This window comes from Micropterus dolomieu, linkage group LG17, assembly GCF_021292245.1.
Source record: "Micropterus dolomieu isolate WLL.071019.BEF.003 ecotype Adirondacks linkage group LG17, ASM2129224v1, whole genome shotgun sequence".
Lineage (NCBI taxonomy): Eukaryota > Metazoa > Chordata > Actinopteri > Centrarchiformes > Centrarchidae > Micropterus > Micropterus dolomieu.
This window is the reverse complement of record NC_060166.1, coordinates 14488199-14507245: the sequence shown is the minus strand read 5'-3', so window position 1 is coordinate 14507245 and position 19047 is coordinate 14488199. Positions and strand designations below refer to the sequence as shown.

Here is a 19047-nt window from a genome sequence, read left to right as displayed (position 1 = left end):
ATGGCAGCGGGTCGAGCTGGTGCCAGCCTACATACGATGGCTGTCTTGCAGGCATACCAGGCCGATCTCCTTCGGGACTGTGACGTAGGGGGAGGTCCTTCTGAGGAGGACCTGACGGAGCTCCGTAGAGCGATGGACTTGGCTCTCCGTGTAACCAAGGAAATGACCCGTTCCATTTCTCTCACTGCTTCAGCGCTCAGGACGCGCTAGCCGCCGGCAGGCCCTCGCCGATCTGTCCGCCCCGAGGGGCAACATCCGGAACACGACTGGGCTCACAAACCGTGGTTCACCGGCGAGCCTTCCCTGGCGGTCCTCCGCCTCAGGGCGCCCGGCTGCAGTTCCGGGTTCGCTCCCCCAGATTCTGCCGGATGGTCGGGACTACAGTACACGCAGAACAGAGCCAGGTGTTGGGACAGGAAGTCCGCTCTCTGCTGAAGAAAGGGGCCATAGAATTAATTTCCCTGCCAGTCAGAGAAGCCGGCTTTTACAGCCGATACTTCCTGGTCCCCAAGAAGGACGGAGGATTGCGTCCGATTTTGGATTTGCGGTCCCTGAACCAATCTCTGAGGAGATTCAGGTTCAGGATGCTTACCATCCCAGCCATCATCAGTCACATCCAATCCGAGGATTGGTTTGTCACGATAGATCTACAAGACGCTTATTTCCACATCTCCATCCGTCCCTCTCACAGGAAGTTCCTGAGGTTCGCCTTCGGGGGCATGGCTTACCAGTATCGGGTTCTTCCGTTTGGCCTAGCACTATCTACCCGCACGTTCACCAAATGCATGGATGCAGCTCTGGCTCCGTTGAGGCTCCAGGGCATCCGCATACTGAACTACATCAACGACTGGCTCGTCCTGGCCCAGTCTCGAGAGTTAGCGGTTCGGCATCGAGATGTCGTCCTCGCCCACCTTCAGCGTTTGGGGCTGCGGCTCAACGCGAAGAAGAGCGTGCTGACACCTGCCCAACGGACTGCGTTCCTAGGGGTGGTGTGGGACTCAACGACGATGCGGGCCCACCTGTCTCCCGCATGCATCGAGTCCATTTTATCCTCAGTGACCAAAGTGCAGTTAGGCCGCGCCATCACTGTGAAACACTTTCAGAGGGTGTTGGGTCTTCTGGCAGCAGCGTCCAGTATAATACCTTCCGGACTACTGCACATGAGAGCCCTGCAGTGGTGGCTAAAATCCAAGGGATTCTCCCCGAGGGGAAATCCGCTCCGTCTGATACGGGTTACGAGCGGATGCCTTCGTTCCCTGTCCGTATGGAGGAAGCCTTGGTTCCTGTCCCAAGGTCCTGTGTTGGGAGCAATCTGTCGCCGAACAATTATTTCAACAGACGCCTCACTCACGGGATGGGGCGCGGTCATGGACGACCGCTTCGCGAGAGGCTCCTGGGAGGAGCATCATTTCTCTTGGCACATAAATTGCCTGGAAATGTTGGCGGTTTTCAGAGCTCTGAGGAGTTTTCTGCCCGCTCTCCGCAGTCGCCACGTCCTTGTCAGGACCGACAATACGGCGGTGGTGGCCTATTTGAATCACCAGGGGGGTCTGCGCTCGCGCCCATTATGCAAACTGGCACATCGGATCCTCCTGTGGTCCCAGGAGAGACTGCTGTCCCTCAGAGCGATGTACATCCCTGGGACCCAGAATCAAGGAGCAGACCTGCTGTTGAGACAGGGGTTGAGGCCCGGGGAATGGAGACTCCACCCCGAGGTGGTGGAGTTATTATGCGAAGAGTTCGGCCCCATAGACGTGGACTTGTTTGCGTCCCGAGAGACGGCACACTGTCCCCTGTGGTTCTCCCTATCACCCCCAGCCCCGCTAGGGCTGGATGCCATAGGTACAGACGTGGCCGAGGTTGCGTCTGTATGCGTTTCTCCTGTTCTGAAGAACAGGAGCGAGTCCGCCAGGACGGCGTCAGCCTACTACTAGTAGCCCCGTTTTGGCCAGCACGAGTGTGGTTCTCGGATTTAATATCGCTCCTCGAGGGCCCGCCCTGGCAGGTCCCTCTGAGGAGAGACCTGCTGTCCCAGGCGGAGGGCCAGATCTTTCACCCGCACCCCGCCCTGTGGCAGCTATGGGTCTGGCCCCTGAGAGGGCGCAGTTCTTAGAGGCGGGTCTGACGACAGGAGCAGTCGAAACGCTGCTCAGCTCCAGAGCCCCGTCCACGAGAAGGATGTACGGCCTAAAGTGGAATGTGTTCACCACCTGGTGCAGAGAACGGGCGGTGGACCCAGTTACCTGCTCGGTAATTGTGATACTGGAGTTCCTCCAGCACCGTTTCTCCGCTGGCCTCTCCCCGTCCACGCTCAAAGTATATGTGGCTGCCATTGCAGCATTCCACGCCCCTCTGAGTGATGGGCCGTTGGGGAGGCGTCCGCTGGTCGTGCGCTTCCTCCATGGAGCCCGGAGGATTAGACCCGTGACTCGTTCCAGGGTTCCCACCTGGGACCTGGCAGTGGTTCGAAACCTTTGAACCCCTGGAGTCGGCTGAGGCCAAGCACCTGACCCTTAAGATGACCTTTCTCCTCACTATCACCTCTCTGAGGAGGGTGGGGGATCTCCAGGCACTTTCGGTGTCTCCCCAATGCCTGGAGTTTGCCCCGGGGAGGGTCAGGGCCATCCTGCACCCTTGTCCAGGTTATGTCCCTAAGGTTCCGGCCAGACTGGCAGGGTCCACGGTGCTGCAGGCGTTTCATCCCCCACCTCATGTGACGGCGGAGGACGGGAGACTTCATCTGCTCTGCTCTGTCAGAGCGCTGAGTATTTACACTCTGAGGTCTTCCCGGTGGAGGAAAGCAGACCAGTTTATGGTGTGTTTCGGGTCCCCCAAGGATTCATTCATAGTTCAGCCCTGCCACGCCCAGGGGCGTTCCCATAGTGCCGTCACCGACGCAGTTTCTCGTTCCCCTTCTCGGGGAACAAAGGTTACATACCGAGACGTTTCATACATATGAAAAATCTTGAAAGGATACTAAGGAGGCAAGAGGAATTGCCATTAAATAGGATATTTTAGTGGTAATATTGCTGATTGCTTAAAATGAAAATTGAATTGAATTGAAATTAATTAAATAAAAAATTGAATGTAGTTTAACAGCTGAATTGATCATATCCAATGAGATGTAAAGATACACATCTTGAATTGTCAGTGACTCTTCTTTCAGTCAAGCATTATGTCAGAGCAGCTAAAAGTTTGAGGTAGAAAAAGAAGGACAACAGTAGACGGTAGGCAAGTGCAGTTGCAACAGACATTTTTAGCTCACTGTAGTATCTGTAATTATTCACTCATATCCATTTGCAGGGGGCTTGGCAGCCAGAGAAACGTTATGCCGCAATTTGTCTTCCCTCTCTCTTTTTCTCCTGCTGCCTTCTCCTCTACAAATCGTTAGTTTCACTTTTCATTAGGCCGGATCAATAAGGCGGATCAGTCGCTCGTGGCGAGGACAGTGCGTGACAGACACCCCTCTCTCTCTCGCTCTACTCTTTTTTTCCTGCTCATTCCTCCTCCATTGTTCTCTTTTGCTCTGTCACTGACTCAAGCTATCTTTCCAGCAATCCTCTGGTGAGGGAGGTTGTGATAGGCAGCAGGAGACAGGAGGCAGCAGGAAGCTTGAAGGGCCCAAGAAAGCAACGTGAGCCAGTGATTGCGCTATAGTGCTACTCAATAAGGCAGAAATGGCAATGCTGAATGATAACCCAATAAAGTTTAATTAAGAACCAGTAACCTCTCAAGCTTACAGTAATAATGAAAGTGGAGGCTGCATGCAGAGGAAGGAAATTAAAGTGGAAATGTAAGGGTCTGTAAAAGTTCAGTCATATTGACACTCTGCCAAATGGGAAACATTAGCATTGATTTAATTCCTTTCTGATGGTTTTAATACAAGATTTATCTTTTGTCCTAAGGTTTCAATGAAGATTTTTTTAACATGTTAGATTGCATGTGAGTGCCTCTGTTTGTGTGTGTATTTATATTTATATTTTCTCTGCAATTGGAAAGTGAACGAGGACACATACTGTTTACTTTGTTGTGAAGCACCACTTTTGTTAGGGCCCCTTGAGCTCTGGTAGTACTTCTGTCCAGTGTTTAGGCTCAAGAGTGTAGATTTCGTTTGAGTATTTGGGATGATACATATGAGCTAAATTGGTTTTGTGATGCTGATGGGGTTTCGTCATTGTGGACGTTAAATCCTCAGAAGCTCTCTGAGAGTAAGAAGCCAGTGAAGCCTTTTCCATGAGTCGCTTTGCAGCTCAGTGATGGGAGTCGGGAGGTGGCTGGCGCTAGTACAGTGGTGTTGTTTGGAGTCAGTGTGTGTTTAATTTGGACTCACCCAGCACAGTGAGACGGGCAGGACGGGACCTCATGGCAGCCTGGACAGCCTGGCACTCAAACACAGCGTCATCCATCAGCTCGACACGCTGGATTCGCAAATGATGCTCTCCTGAACCGTGGTCGCCAATCACTGTGTAACGAGGATAGCCTGCAGCGCAAACACATTTGTTCATTTTAATCCCCCTTCAAAATCAAAATACTGCTCATTTGCCAAATGCAAGAAGGTAATTTTGAATAGTTTTGAATACTTGCATACTACAACAAAAATACACACATGTATACACCATCAGCTATAACATGAATGTTATTATCAGGTTGTTGGTTTTAATTGGTAAAGACATAAACAAATATGTTGTTGATGTTAAAATGCTGGCTTGAGTGTGTTAACTGTAATTGAACAACAGTAACCAGATGATCGAAATAGGCGGCAGGTGAGACTATTATAGATTTATAGTGAGTATGTTTTTTTGATTGTTCATTTGCTAATTTACTCACATTTTCATACAATGTTGAAACATGACATTATAGCATTCCTGGAAATGTTAATGAGCTGCTGTGGAGGTTGCTGCATTCTGGAGAATGATGTTTTACTGCAACCGTAAACAGGAACAGCTAGAGTTTGAGTTGTTTCAGCATTGCTCTGTAAAATGATTTATTGTTTAATAATGCAAGAAAGCAGAGGAATATCCAAGAGACCTGGACATTTTACACAAGTCAAGTGAGATGGTATAAAGGTATCCCCTTAACAATTATAGCAAAATGCATTGAGAGTGTGTTGTGGAGTGCATCCCTCCACCGAGGCAAATAAGCAGGAAGAAGAATGTCTTTGACTGGGAAGCTTTATGGGATATTTCGCATGCTTTTGGAGTTGCTCGTCTCTGAAGACCCCTTTTCTTTTTTCTCCTCCCTTCATCTTTGTAATTACTAGGGATACACTATATAGAATGAAATGAGAATGTCTGTTCATAAAAAATGTTGAGAAAAACTGTGAAGCATTTCCAGCAAAGAACTGCTTTTTCCTCCAGTGGCCCTTAAGTAATTGATCAATGATGAAACTCGTGGATAGGATTGGATAATTTTACAGCAGAACAAGGCCAGGCTTTTAGCAAAGCCTCACTCTAACTTTGTAGCTTTGACAAAGAAAACTTCACACTTTAGACTCACACACTTGTCATTTCCTGTCCAAAACAGCTATCAGTGCCCATCCAACTGTTGGGTCGTTGCCAACAAATGTTGGGGATAAAAATATTGATTTCTCAGTAACAGCTTACCATTGACTCAGGTTCACTTCAAAGATCCGCAAACACTTCAGTCTTTCACTGTAAATGTTTTACAGGCTGGTTATATGTTTTAGCACCCAAAGGGAACATAACAGACTGGCCAGCCTTATAACAGCTTTTAAATCCTTGCATTTGTCTAGTGCAAAACCCCCTTGTATGCTCAAAGTCCAATTAGTGACTGTTGCTTTGTTGAATCCAGATGCCTTTAATAGAGCATGGAGTGGGCCTCACACTATGCTGGTGGGGTGAGTTACAGCCGATTAAGCCACCCTTTGCATTTCATCCTCCTACGTGTAACCTTTAATCCATACGGTGGGAGGACGGACAAAGGACAAAAGAACGCCAGAATCTAAAAATTAAAGCTGGGGACAAGATAAACAGATGAAGGCAAAATTAGTGGCAAGCCTACCTGTGGATGTTTTGTGGGAAAACTAGTTACACAGGCGATAAAACATCCCCTTTCTTTGAATTTCACATGAGTTGCTACAGTGTGTCCTACACTGAGTGATAGCGGGGCTTCAGTAGACCAGGTTGTAAATGTAACAGGGTTAATAGATACCTGATCACAACTAAAAGCTTCTATTAATAGCATTAATAATCATTGACTGAAAATAAGCTTTCTGCTTTCTCATGCTCAGAATAATGTCTAAAATAGAGGACGCACCATTATGTGCACAAGGTCACGAGAGAACCATTTTGCTTCAATTTTATGTTCATTGATGAGATTCAAAGCAATAATGCCATTGCGGATCACAAGGGTAATGATCATTGCACATTCTAAATGATGTGACCTTGAGTTGACTCCGGTCCACATAGCGAGAGGTTATTGTACCTGCTCAGAAACAGAGTTGACTTCAAAATGCCTAATTGCACCAAGGTATAAGCCATGTACATTTATGTTACACAAACAGATGATCTGGCCAATTACCTCATCTGTGCCACTGGCAAACTCAATATATTTTTTGCTGTGTGAAAATATGGCTCTGTTCCAGTTTCTCTCTGTGCGTTAGCAAGATCCAAAAGGAAAAGTAATTTGCATTTGTGGTGGACAGTAAATGATAAGAATTTTGAAATATCATTTTCAAAACATGCTGTGAAGTGTTTTTGCCACGTTATCAGCACCTTGATCACACACTTTGTCAGTATGACTCTTATAATGGCACACATGAAGACTGATCACCTCTGCACATGTGATGTGTGCCTATAAAGGGCCATTGATCTTAGATCTCAGCGATTTTCAAAGACACAATGTGTCACCTAAAGCAAACAATGTAAAATAGGCCCATTAAGGAGTAATGAATCCATCAGGTGGAAATGGATTTGTCTTGAGGCTGGAATCAATGGTGTATGTGCATGTGAGTGTGTGCATATAAGTATACAGACATTTGAGGCATGGCCTAATGATTTATAGCATTCACCTAGAACATGTTTCAAACAGTGTAACCATCAGGGGATAGAAACAGGTTAGCTGCAGATGTGAACAGGTGACTGGTGTTCAGTTTGCTCTTGAGGGGTTAGTGTCACATGCCTGCTGGTGAAGGTTTGCTAATTGTCAGCCTCTATTCTCAAGAGCTCATTCTCCTATATCCTAAGTGTATGGTGGAATGTAAACAAACACCTCCTTCTCCATCTTCACTGCGTGCGCACCAGGAGAATTCACTTATAGCTGCTTTGTCTGTTGCCACTATCATCACGCGTAGCAGATACCTTCTCTGGCATGTATATTCATGTCATTGATTGGTGTGTTCTGAGCAGTTGTGGGGCTATTTTACTTTTCTTTAATTAGGGTGGAAAAGCGTGACACAAAAGGGAATGAATGGGAAATTCAGGGACAGATATGCATCATTGGCTATTGTGCTGTAATTTCTTGCTCTGAATAGTGAAAGAGTTCTCTCAGTTTAATCACTGCTCCTGTGAATGGAAACAGGTCCCAGGCGGAGCACAACGTTGCCGACGCAGCTCCTTTACATGAATAGCTGAGCAGACCTATATTATGGAAATGCTCCATGCAACATTTGATTCGTCGCACTTTTTATGTATACAGCTGCCACTTTCCTTTCATTGTGTACATCCTGCAGTGGATGTACCATTACTCTTTTAGTGCTGCAAGCACTGCTTGTGTATGTAGGCAGGAGTGATAAAAAGGACAGCTGTGGAGCGCTTTATTTAAAAAAAGTGTCATCCATCTCAATAGAAGGCACTCAGCCCCTGTCTGTATCATACTGTTGATTCTACCTATCTTCTCCAGGCAGACAGCAATTCCTCCTCACACAAAACCCTGTGCATTTTTGAAACAGTTTAAGTGAGAAAGATCACTCCAACTCTACATCTCGGGCCTGATTATTCAGCCAAATAATAATAAGAGAATATTGTTGGAGGAGGGCAAGGTCAGGATAACTGCATCTCGTCTGTGACTGTTAGACTATTCACAGATGTGATGTGTGTTAAAGGTTGATCTACTGAAGTTCCCTTGAGTGTTGTGAGCCACTATTCTCTCTATATTCTCTGTTCGATTCCTTCCTCTGTCTTCAGCTGTTGTTGAAATGAGATTTCATCTTGATTGTCTTGTCTTTTAAAATCAATAAAAATAGAGGAGGATACAACAAACTCTACATCTCTGCTCCACTCTGACCCTAAATAAAATTGTACTCTCTCTTGCTTCCTCTCTCTTTCTCATTCTATTTCCAGCAATCATAAGTACTGTCCCTGTCTGCCTCCTCTTCCTCCAAAGGAGACTCAGAGACTGCAGGACCATTGTTTACTGCAACCTCTCATCCTCCCCTGGGTCTGATAAGAACCTGAAGAGGGAATAGGATGGCTTTACTGGGGTTCTGTCAGCCACTGAGGTTTAATTACAGACCAATTCGCAACAGAGAAGGCCTCTCTGAGCGTTTGCTAAAGGTCGGGGGGTAGAAGACCTCCAGTCTCAAGTGAAATACATCTTTAATCATTCCTGAAACATAAGAGACGTTGATGTGTTTTTAAAATGGATGCAATTGAACGTTTTGTCACTGCTCTTTGAAATGTCATCATTTTTATTTCTCAGTAGTTACACAAAGGTGGTATGTGAGGTAAATTCCGTGCCCTTATAGAGTAGCGCATCCTGCTGTGTATGGAGTGCTGTGTACATATTCAAATAGATCTCTGTTTTGGAAGACATTAATGATCATTTCAGAAGATGATGCGGGTGCACTACGCTTTTATGGGTTTTCTCATTCAATAGCTCAGCGCTTCAGAAGGTGGTAAATGTTTATTTAGAGGAGTGATGTGTTTCCTTGAAATTCATCAAGGTCATAAATATACATTAAGCCTCGATTGGTAGAACAACAGGCTACTAGATGACAGTGCAGTAGTCGTTTTTACTCCAAATTAAACAATTAAGGCAATTATACATGAGGTGCAGTGTAATTAGAGGATGCCAGCTACTCTTCAAAAAGCCATTTAACAGCCTGAAGCACCAGAGGAAGACCAGTGCCACTATTGATTTCACATTTCATTCAGATTTTTATGCTTCTCTGCCAGCGATAGGATAAGAGATTTAGGTATGCATCTAACACAGAGGCAGAATGATTTTTTTATTCTGTTTGATATTGAGTGATATAATTTTGGGTTTTCCTATGTAACACTTGTAATATAATACTTATTTTGTAACACACTATTATGAGACCTCTTTTATCTGTTTCTGGGGTTATATATTTGGCATATTTTGAGGGTATGAGGTTGATGTGGAGGCTTTAGATGACAAAAAGCAGCTATTATACTGGAGAACTTAATTAATAGAGGGAACTGAGGGTGATGGAGAAATGCAAGGTGATAAATGCTGTTCCTTACCAGAGAGGTCTCTGCCAACTCCCAGCGCCAGGCCATCTTTGATCCACAGGACAACACCATGGTAACCGGGGATAGTGCATGGTAACGTCACAGGCTGGCCTGCCACCACCACCAGGTCCTGTGGCTGCTGGGAAAACATGGCCTCCGCCCCTGAAGAACAAGAGAAGCAGGAAAAGGTTAGGTCTGACCCATTTTATATATCATGGCATTTTAATATAACCAGGAGAAGAGGGCATAGAACATTCAATATCAAAGAGGGGAATAAGTATGGTTTTACAAACAGCTGCTTTTAATGTTTCAAGTGCTGAATGGAGGGAAAATAAAGGGAAGTGCACCATACGACCATTTCCACCAATTTCACTCAAACCTCTTGTCAGACTCATGTTGAAAGAACCCTAAAGACTGACATATAAATGTGGCACATTCTTTTACTGTTCATGATACAGAGACACGATACTGTACACGCATCAGAGGTGTCAGTGCTGCACAGGACTGAAGCACAGGCTAAGAGACAGCCGTCACAGCTCAGCTCGGTTCATTATGAAGGGTGTCGCCGTACAGATGGGCTGTGCTCATACACAGCACAGCAGATAACACGATCTTGTCTGCCAACACTGCTCTAGTGGCATATATTAACTCAAGCTCACACCCATGTATTCCAACTGTGCAAGTGCTATTAGCTGCACTCCTCTACTGCGTGTTCAGGTGGAAAGTGGTGTGCAGTGAACTCTATTAGAGGCAGAGGGTGTGTTAATGGGGAGGGGTACAATGGTGGTGGAGTGGTGGTGGGGATGAGGGGGGCAGAGTTGTGGATCAGAGTAGAGGGTACAGAGTACTACTGATGTGTAGTTAGAAACACTGGCAGGGTACCTATCAACTGCCTACACACATATAGACAAACTGACATACATTCATCCAGACACAGTGATTTGGGAGCACAGATTGCAGCAAAGGTTTGAAAGTGTCACTTCCTCTCTCACACTTTACTGAGACACTTTTGTTCATAGCTATTCCTTACTTCTAAACTTCTATGTTCAATTACTTGGCTCAGAATATCTACCTTTTTCTTGAACGACTTAATATCTTGCTTTCTTGTAGATTCGCGTAGTAGCACAAACACGGACACAAGCATGTAGCCCTATAATGCTGAAATGGGCTCACACACACACACACACACACACACACATACATAAATTTTTTACGCAATTACATGCACATAAAAACCTGATCAAAGATGATAACATGTAAATTACAATAATAAGCAGAGCAAGGACAGAAAAGAACGTGAAATTGTGTTTTCATCTTTGAATCCCATTGTAGCCATCTACTGCATTTCTTTGTATTCTTGGATTTATATTCAAAAGAAATTACTTATGCTATTGCAGACATGGAAATTGATTAGCTTTGTTGCGCGATTTCAAACCACATCAGAGAAAGGATTGTTGTCATTCAGGAAACTGATTTTAATTCAGTTGGAAAATGCCATTAGACTCCACAACTCATATTTCAGCCTTGAAATGAATTCCTTGTGATGGATAGCTTGTTAAAGATGTAAGCAGAAGTTTTCCCTGTGTACACTGTCACACATTCCTGCACCACACACGCAGTCAGAAATATACAATCCTGTGCACTGCCACATTTTAATTAATATACATCTATTACTAAACCAACATCAGGAAAGCATAATGTGCTGTACCTCAAAGCATTTAATGGGCTTTTCATCATCTTGAGATTATATAGCTTCTCCCTGGCTAACCAGGCCCTTTGTGAATGGGCATGTACATTGTGGGTGATGCTGCCTAGATGAGACTTTATCTCACCATATGTATTGCCCTTCAAACCTACACAGGAGCAGTGATTAAACTGAGAGACAGCTTTGTTCAGCCCTGACTGTGTTCCAACATGAGGAGCTTATCTCAGCTGTACTCTCTACCCAGTCAGCAGCACACTAACATATAGACAGCTACTCAACAGATCTCTTGGCATGTTCCGGAAAAACATTGTAAATGCCAGGGAATCTTTTATCTGCTCAGTCATGACTGATATTATCAAACAGTTCAGTCTGTGCTGTAATTTATTTAACATCGGAGGGATCTCTCTGTTGGCAGCACACGCCTGCATGCTTCCTACAACCCATATCCTCACTGTTGTCCTTCTTCTTTGGACCCTTCATACCTTCTGTATTATCAAGAAGAAAACAGATGGGAGATTATTTTTTTCTGAGATCTGGCAGAGCAGCACAGTATCAGCTTGATTACAGAATTCAGTTAGGTGGAAAACATTGTTAGCCATTTTCTAAGCTGTTTCGTATTGTTAGCACAGAGACAGATTTTTGCACACAATTTACAGGAGTTCATGGTAATTCTGTGTCACACTTTGCCTTGAAACTGTTGTAAACAAATATTTGACTTCTCAAACAGCTCTCACAAAAAAAGTATTAATTAACAGTACTCAACAGAATCACAAATCTCTCACACAAATATACACATTTGAGCATGACTTAAAGGGGCACTCCATTGATTTTGCACATCAAGATCAGTTTACTCGTCATGGGGAGTACTATGTGGCCCCATGTAATGAAAGTTGTTCAGTTATGTTGTTTTCATTTAAGAAATATAGCCAAGGTTAAACATTTTATTTTAGCCACAGATCAAGAGAAACTCATCCATGCTTTTAAATTCAAATTCAAATTCAAATTAGCTTTATTGGCATCCATGTATAGAAACAATATTGCCAAAGCTAGATATAAAGTCCATAAGGACAATTAATTTCATACATTTCATTAGATAAGGAAATAAAACAGCAAAAGTTGTTTTAAGCGTGTGTGTCATCTCGACTATTGAAACTCCATTTATACCTGAAATCCTTTCATCACCTGCAATTGACCCTTCGCTAAGCCCCGCCTCCTTTAGTTACTGTTGCTAAGTCCGACAAACTGCCGGCGCTGCCACTGTCTATTACTGCACGCCCTGGAGAAATATTGTAAAATGTGCTGGAAAAAGTGATCTCAGAAAGAAGCACACAGTTGCATTATACATTTGAAGGTTGTATTCAGGCTGTCAAACTTACTCAAACGGACGTGAAAACCTACTGATCACACATTACAAGTGAACCACCGCATCCCCCGACGATTGAGACAAAAGACAACGATATTAAAGATCAACACTGTTCCTGTACAGCTGGGTAGGCCTCTATTCATTATTGGTATTACAATCATTAAAAAGCAGAACAGTTGGGACTTATTACATTCCATTGAGTAGGAAGTTAGCTAGCGTTAGCTAACTAACATTACATTAGGGACAATCCACAGCTGACATTTTTCTGGATTTATTTTAGATTTTGGAAAGAGAATAAATCGTACTTCTCCTTTCAACCTCTCTGGGTAGCAACTGTAACTATTACAAGTGCCCCAGGAACAGCGTTTGACCAGATCTTAGAAAAATACAGCCATAAAAAAAAAAAAAAGAAAACAACTCTTTTCACATTAGAGTCAATGGAGCGTAGCCATGAAAGTGTCGGACCTCAGTTAGTGTATTCGGGGCGTGGCTTAGCAAAAGGTCAATTAGTCCTAAATGCTGCAACTTGACTTTTACCACGCTGCAAATTCTTTTAACCATTGCACCTCAGTTTTTGCATCGTTGCACTGGCTGGTGTGTTTTTTTTTAGGATTGATTTTAAAATTCTTCTAATCACTTTTAAGGCCAGGCAAGAGCTGGCACCTTCATACTGTATATCTATAAACTTTTACCCCTGTGTGAGCCAAGATACTCTGGCAGGTAGTTGCTAACAATTCCAAGGTCTAGGCTAAAAAACAAAGGAGACAGGCCTTTGTCATCAGGGCCCCTACACTCTGGAAGAGTCTATCAGAGGAGATCAGGCTTGCAGAGTCTGTTCCTGGTTTCATCTCACTTCTTAAGACACAGTTATACAACAAAGATTTCATAAGTTTATTTTTCCACTATTTGTATAATGACTTGTTTATGTTTTCTTTATTGATTATAAACCACTATGTGATGCGTAATTTATTTGTCCCTTATTTGCACATTGACTTGTTGACCATATTTTTTATTTTCTTTGTTGTACACCACTCTGTGTGATACTGATTTTGGTTTGACTTGTCTATGTTTTGCATTGATTGCTGGAAAGCACTTTGTTACCTGTATTTAAAAGTTCTATACAAATAAAGTTATTATTGTTGTTATTTATTATTACTCAGCCTGTGGAGACAGCTGTTTAATGTCGTCTGTGGTTCCGGAGGGGGTTTTCCAAAGACTAAAAATAACACCATAATAATAATACTTAAAATTCTAAACAAAAACACTGACGACCTGTCCAGGGTGTACCCCGCCTTGCGCCTGATGACAGCTGGGATTGGCTCCAGCCCCCCACAACCCTGTACACAAGATAAGCGGTTGACGATGGATGGATTCTAAACAAAAACCTGTGTTTCAAACTGGCTGTGTTTGAAAGATATAAGCATTTACCTGGCAAGGAGTGTCTAATACATGACAGAGTTAAGTTTCAATAGTAGGATCCAATGTTTTCTGATCTTGACCAATACTGGGGAGTAAAAGTTATCCCCCTGCTTTAGGGAAGTGCAGTACTGAATGGTTAGGCCTTTTAAAAAGACCCTCTGACCAAAGCAGAAGAATCAAGGTTGCAACAGGTAGAGACGTTGCTGCATAGCATAGAAGGAGAACATGCATGACACAATAAGATTGTTCAACAACCACCAGCAAATCAAAGTCTAGACTGAGCACACCAAACCTGCTCAAACAGTGAAGAACACATGGTTTTATGTCTAAACCCAAAGTTTAGGGCCTTGAACGTGACTTCAGACATGCTCCTCTTGAATAGGGACTCAACACGTGAAACTTGGTGCTGCCTCTGTATCTGTATTATATTAAGCAAGCATTCTTTAAATTTTCCTAAAAGTTTGTACTCTGCTGCCATTCTAAGACTGATGTCCTAAAAGGGCTATTAAAATACACTGGTGATAGAAAGAATCAAAGACTTAACTGACACCAGCTTGTACTTGTCAGTTGAGCAGTTAAAAAGTGACCTCCTTCATTCAATTTAAAGCCTGGCTGAGTCTTGCAACAAATGTGTCTTCATAGGGGTAAAGAAATGGGGTGATGATGTACTTGAGAAGGCTGGGGCTTACATCAAGGTGGTTACATTCATTCATCCATCCCCTCTGCACCGAATAAATCTCTGTCGCATCTGCCAGATTTATCCTTCACTGGGCATCACAGCATTGGCAAAAAAATGTGCCCCTCCCTTATCTACCTCTTCTTTATTCTCTGCCAGGCATGACACGCACCAGAGTGAAGGCAACCCACGTCCCCTCACTTATTCATGAAAATGATTTTCATAACTAAAATGCCCAATTAGGAATTAAGCACCACGCTTTGGACTTTATCACTGACAGTAATATGAGGGGAGGAGGATGATTGTGCTCAGGTGCTCGCCGAGGTAGAGATCTGCGTTAATAATGATTTATTATGCATCCTAATGCGGTTTACTTGAGAGCTTAATAAAAAAATTTTAAATAAAAACAATCATTCCAAAATTCATAAAGAAAAGAAAAAGAGTCTAGACATGCCAATTTGCTGTGAGACAAATGGGCTTTGACTTCAGGGGTTAGGTTCTGTAAATGTGTGGGCACACAGAGCAAAACAGACACCTTTTGTCAGTCACTAGAGACAACAGACAGCCCCGTTTTCTCACTCAGCAACAACCAAACCTGCACTATGAATAGAATTTTTTAAACTACTCAGTTTGTTTTCATACATTTTCTGGGAAGATTAGAGTTGTAAACAGAGAAATGTTTCACTTCAGCACTTTGGACTTCCTAAATCGAGCATTGTACTTTTTTCATGTAAGCTTATCTACCCATAATCTAACAGCTAGCATACCTTAAAGACATTGCAGATTTTGACAATGTAATCACACATTTTGCATTGAGTGTCAGCATGTTAGACTGAAAATAGAAGTGTATCTTCTTTTTCTATTTTAGCATATAAGGTCAGTCTAATTATGATTTGGAGAGCAACAGCATTTCAACAACTTTGTCAGGTTTTGATGCCCATACCCTTAATGGACACCTCTGGTTGGGCAGAATTTACTTGACAATCATCATGAATTAAGTCTCTCTGTAATTATCCACATTTAAACAAATGAAGAAAGAACACAAAACCTGTTTTCTTCATCTACATATCTTTATCTTTTATATAATCAACACCTATGCATTACCCCTTCCCGCCTATATTTATGTGCATCAAATGAAAGACAATGAACATTGCTGCGTTTGATTGAATGTCCTGCATTTAGAAAGGTGAGGCCATTGCTTTCATAAGGACTGCCCAGTTGTTTCAAATGGTGGAAAAAGCAGGTAGTTAAAGACTGTGCTCAGAGCAATATTCATAATGTGGACTGGCACTTTGCATTGCCTAATGTTGTCATTTCACTTCAGATAATTTGTTTACCATTGGATGGCTTCTGCATTTCCACACACTCCAGCACTATTTTCCCCTCAGTGCTAACTGCCCCCAATTTCATCGCTCTTTGCCAATCAGGCCTGGAAATTACCGTTACGGACACACATCCAGCCCACTTCAGAGAAATAATCAGCATGCTGTCTGTGCGGCATGTGGCTGCACAGCACCAAAGCTTAGCCCAGGATCATTATCAAAAACTATTAGCCCTCTGGCCTGGGCATTTTATACCACCTACTTCTCCATATTCTGAAGCCCTTCTGTGTGTGTGTGTGTGTGTGTGTGTGTGTGTGTGTGTGTGTGTGTGGGGAGGGGGGGGGGGGGGGGGGGGGGGGGGGGGGGGGGGGGGAGTGGGAGTAGTTTATTTTTATCTTCTAATCCACTGGTAACGTTGCCATAGGTGACAGGAGCGAGGCGCTTTTGATAAAGGTGTGAATTACAGACTAAATCAAGTTATTCTTATAGATCTGATTGCACTAACCACCAGGACCAAATGAAAAAGTATTATCCCTACTGGTCCATTTGTTTAAACCACAAAAAGCACATGCACCCGACAGGAACCAGGGAAGTACATTTTCTAAGCACAGGACCAAACTCCCTTTTTTTCTAGCTTTTCCAAAGCTCTGTAAATTATTACTTAACACTTGTAAAATGACTCCAGCAGCGTCTTTAATTCTGGCCGGCAGTTCAATATAAGCACAAATCTACTGCAATATAAATTACTCTATCTAAATCTTCATCTCTCCCAACTGAAATTGTATATTGCAGTGCACACCCTCCCAATCTCTTCATCAGACCTCAACTCCTCTGAGGCAGCAACACACATTCTTGTCCTTCGTCACCAGACACTGATTAGTCATAAGCCCGCAACTCAAGCATGCATTCTCTCATTCTCACCATAGGTCTAATGGCCATGATTTGTGCACTTTAATTATCTGCAGCATAATCATTAAGTTGTCAGTGAAGCATGCTTCATCAATCCATTTAGAGGGTCGAAACCACAGGAGAATGACTTCTATCTTGCCTGTGGTGACATGACTCCTGTCCATGTTTGTGGAAGTCAGTTCCAGACTGGTGATAAATTCATTCTGTAAAAAGAATTTTGACTAATTTAAAAAAAGGAAAGAAGTTCAATTTCAGAGCTGTTAACCCAACATTACTGCAAATGTGTGACAGAAACTTGGAAAGGAAAACAGCTGACTAATTACCAGTCATAGCCACTGAAAGTCATGTTTCAATCAATCAAGTGTCATCTAATTTATTCACAATATAAATTCAGAAGTAATGGGTCACCACATAAGTCACCCAATAATTTTGATTAGCTGTGATTGATTTACTGCTTGTAAGAGTGTAATGAGGCAATTAGAGGGACATTTTCTTGATATTTGGCACTTTGAACTTATTAAAACCATAACCTGGCCTATTTCTAATAATGTGTTTGCATGACACATGGAGCCCTACACACACACACACACACATACGAACATGGTATTAGACAGACTATGTCACGCTAATCTCAGTTTTAAGTCTGAGGGCATCCAGGCACTCTTCAGAAGAAAGAACAAAATGAATATCTCAGCTCACCTTGCTGAAATAAGAAAGTGAAACTTGCGACACAGCATACAAAGGAAGGAGGTTTACACCGATAGTTAATGCACAGAAGATGGTTTAAGCTCAGCACCTTTTTTATTCAGTCAAGTCATTCTGACAGAAAATTGCCTTCAGTGTGTTCTGAAAAGTGAAAATTACATGAGACCACGGACAAACGTCTACCTTCAGAAAGAGAAGGAACAGTGACAATGACAAGGTCATAACTATTTGCCATAGCATTTATTGTAGGTGTGGTATTCATTGTAATAATGTTTTTTTTTTTTTTTTTTTTTCGTAGGATGCTGGAATTTTCCATTTTCAAACCTGCCTTCACCAAGGTTTCAACACAAATCTTTATATGGAATGATGTCCTATTTCTCAGACCAGCTAGACTTTTGTTACATGGGCTATTTCATTAGTATAAAAATGTAATCCCTCAGATGCATTTGGCAATGTTACAATAGTTACCAATAATGAATATTTCATAAAGCTCCATCAAACCTATTAGAGGAGACATGTATTACTATCAGTCTGTCTTCCTCATCAGGATGTTCAAATCCTTTTTCCTGCCTGTCCACTTGTAAAACAAACACTGTATGCAGACTGATAATACTGCAAGCCTATCTATGCTGTGATGGCTGCCATTATGAGTAAAATTTGTCTGTGGGAATGCAAATTCATGAAGCAGCGAAGATAAACATCAGTGCTGCCGGAAGACGTTATATTTATGCCCTCTCTCACACTGTGCATTAGTGGAGCATGACAGTTGCCAAGGCATAATCAAGACGGATTGCCTCTGATGATGACTTCTAAAAATTACAAATGGCAACAGCGGGAAGGCCTTGCAGGCGATCGCTTTATCATCAGCTACACGGCCAGAAGGAGTGAGATTTCATGGACATCAGAAACTGGAGTATCAGGGGCCACAAACAGTTTATTAAATCTCTCTAGGCTGCATCTTTTCTGGCAGGCCGCATATAGTCGGGTCTAAAAGGTCACCAAGGCATCAAGAGCCATGGAATAGATCCTTTCCCTCTTCCAAAGTCCAGAGCAGAAAACAAACAAACATGTTTTTACATCTCCTATAGTGGATAAAGAGAGACTGTGCTTTAAAGAAAGGTCTTCAAGGTTGTCAGTCTCTATGCAGTCCAACAAGTGTGATATTAAACAATGCACACTACTTACTAAATGTATGTCAGCTTTGTTCTGGAAACACAAGAGCCAGTCTGACCACTGATTGTGCTATAATTACTGTTATAAAGCAACAACTCCTGTGGGTTGGTTTCCAGGGTAACTACAGTTCAAAGAGAACAGTTCAAATATTCTAGTTAGCATAAATGTGGCTGAACACCACACAATCCCCCCTCCCCTGGCTGGTATTGATTAAAAAAGTGTGGGGAAATGGAGCGACTCGCTTTGCAAACCGGACTACTTTTTTATCGTACACTTTTGCATAATGGGAAGCAGGGACATAAAAGAGATGCAAATGAGTGAGGGAGATGGAGAAGAGAAGAAGT

At 43.0% G+C, this 19047-nt stretch overlaps 1 protein-coding gene across 10 annotated transcripts in view; it reads right to left on the bottom strand.

Moving 5' to 3' along the window:
• The window catches only part of kirrel3b (kirre like nephrin family adhesion molecule 3b), a 162520-nt gene that overhangs the window by 56134 nt on the left and 87339 nt on the right, over window positions 1-19047 (bottom strand). For all 10 annotated transcript variants that reach the window (XM_046074298.1, XM_046074299.1, XM_046074303.1 and 7 more), the window contains 2 exons: window positions 9444-9593; window positions 4331-4480 (listed from right to left, as the gene is read on the bottom strand). In XM_046074298.1, the coding sequence (XP_045930254.1) occupies window positions 4331-4480; window positions 9444-9593 (300 nt within the window). The remainder of the gene's footprint in view (window positions 1-4330; window positions 4481-9443; window positions 9594-19047) is intronic.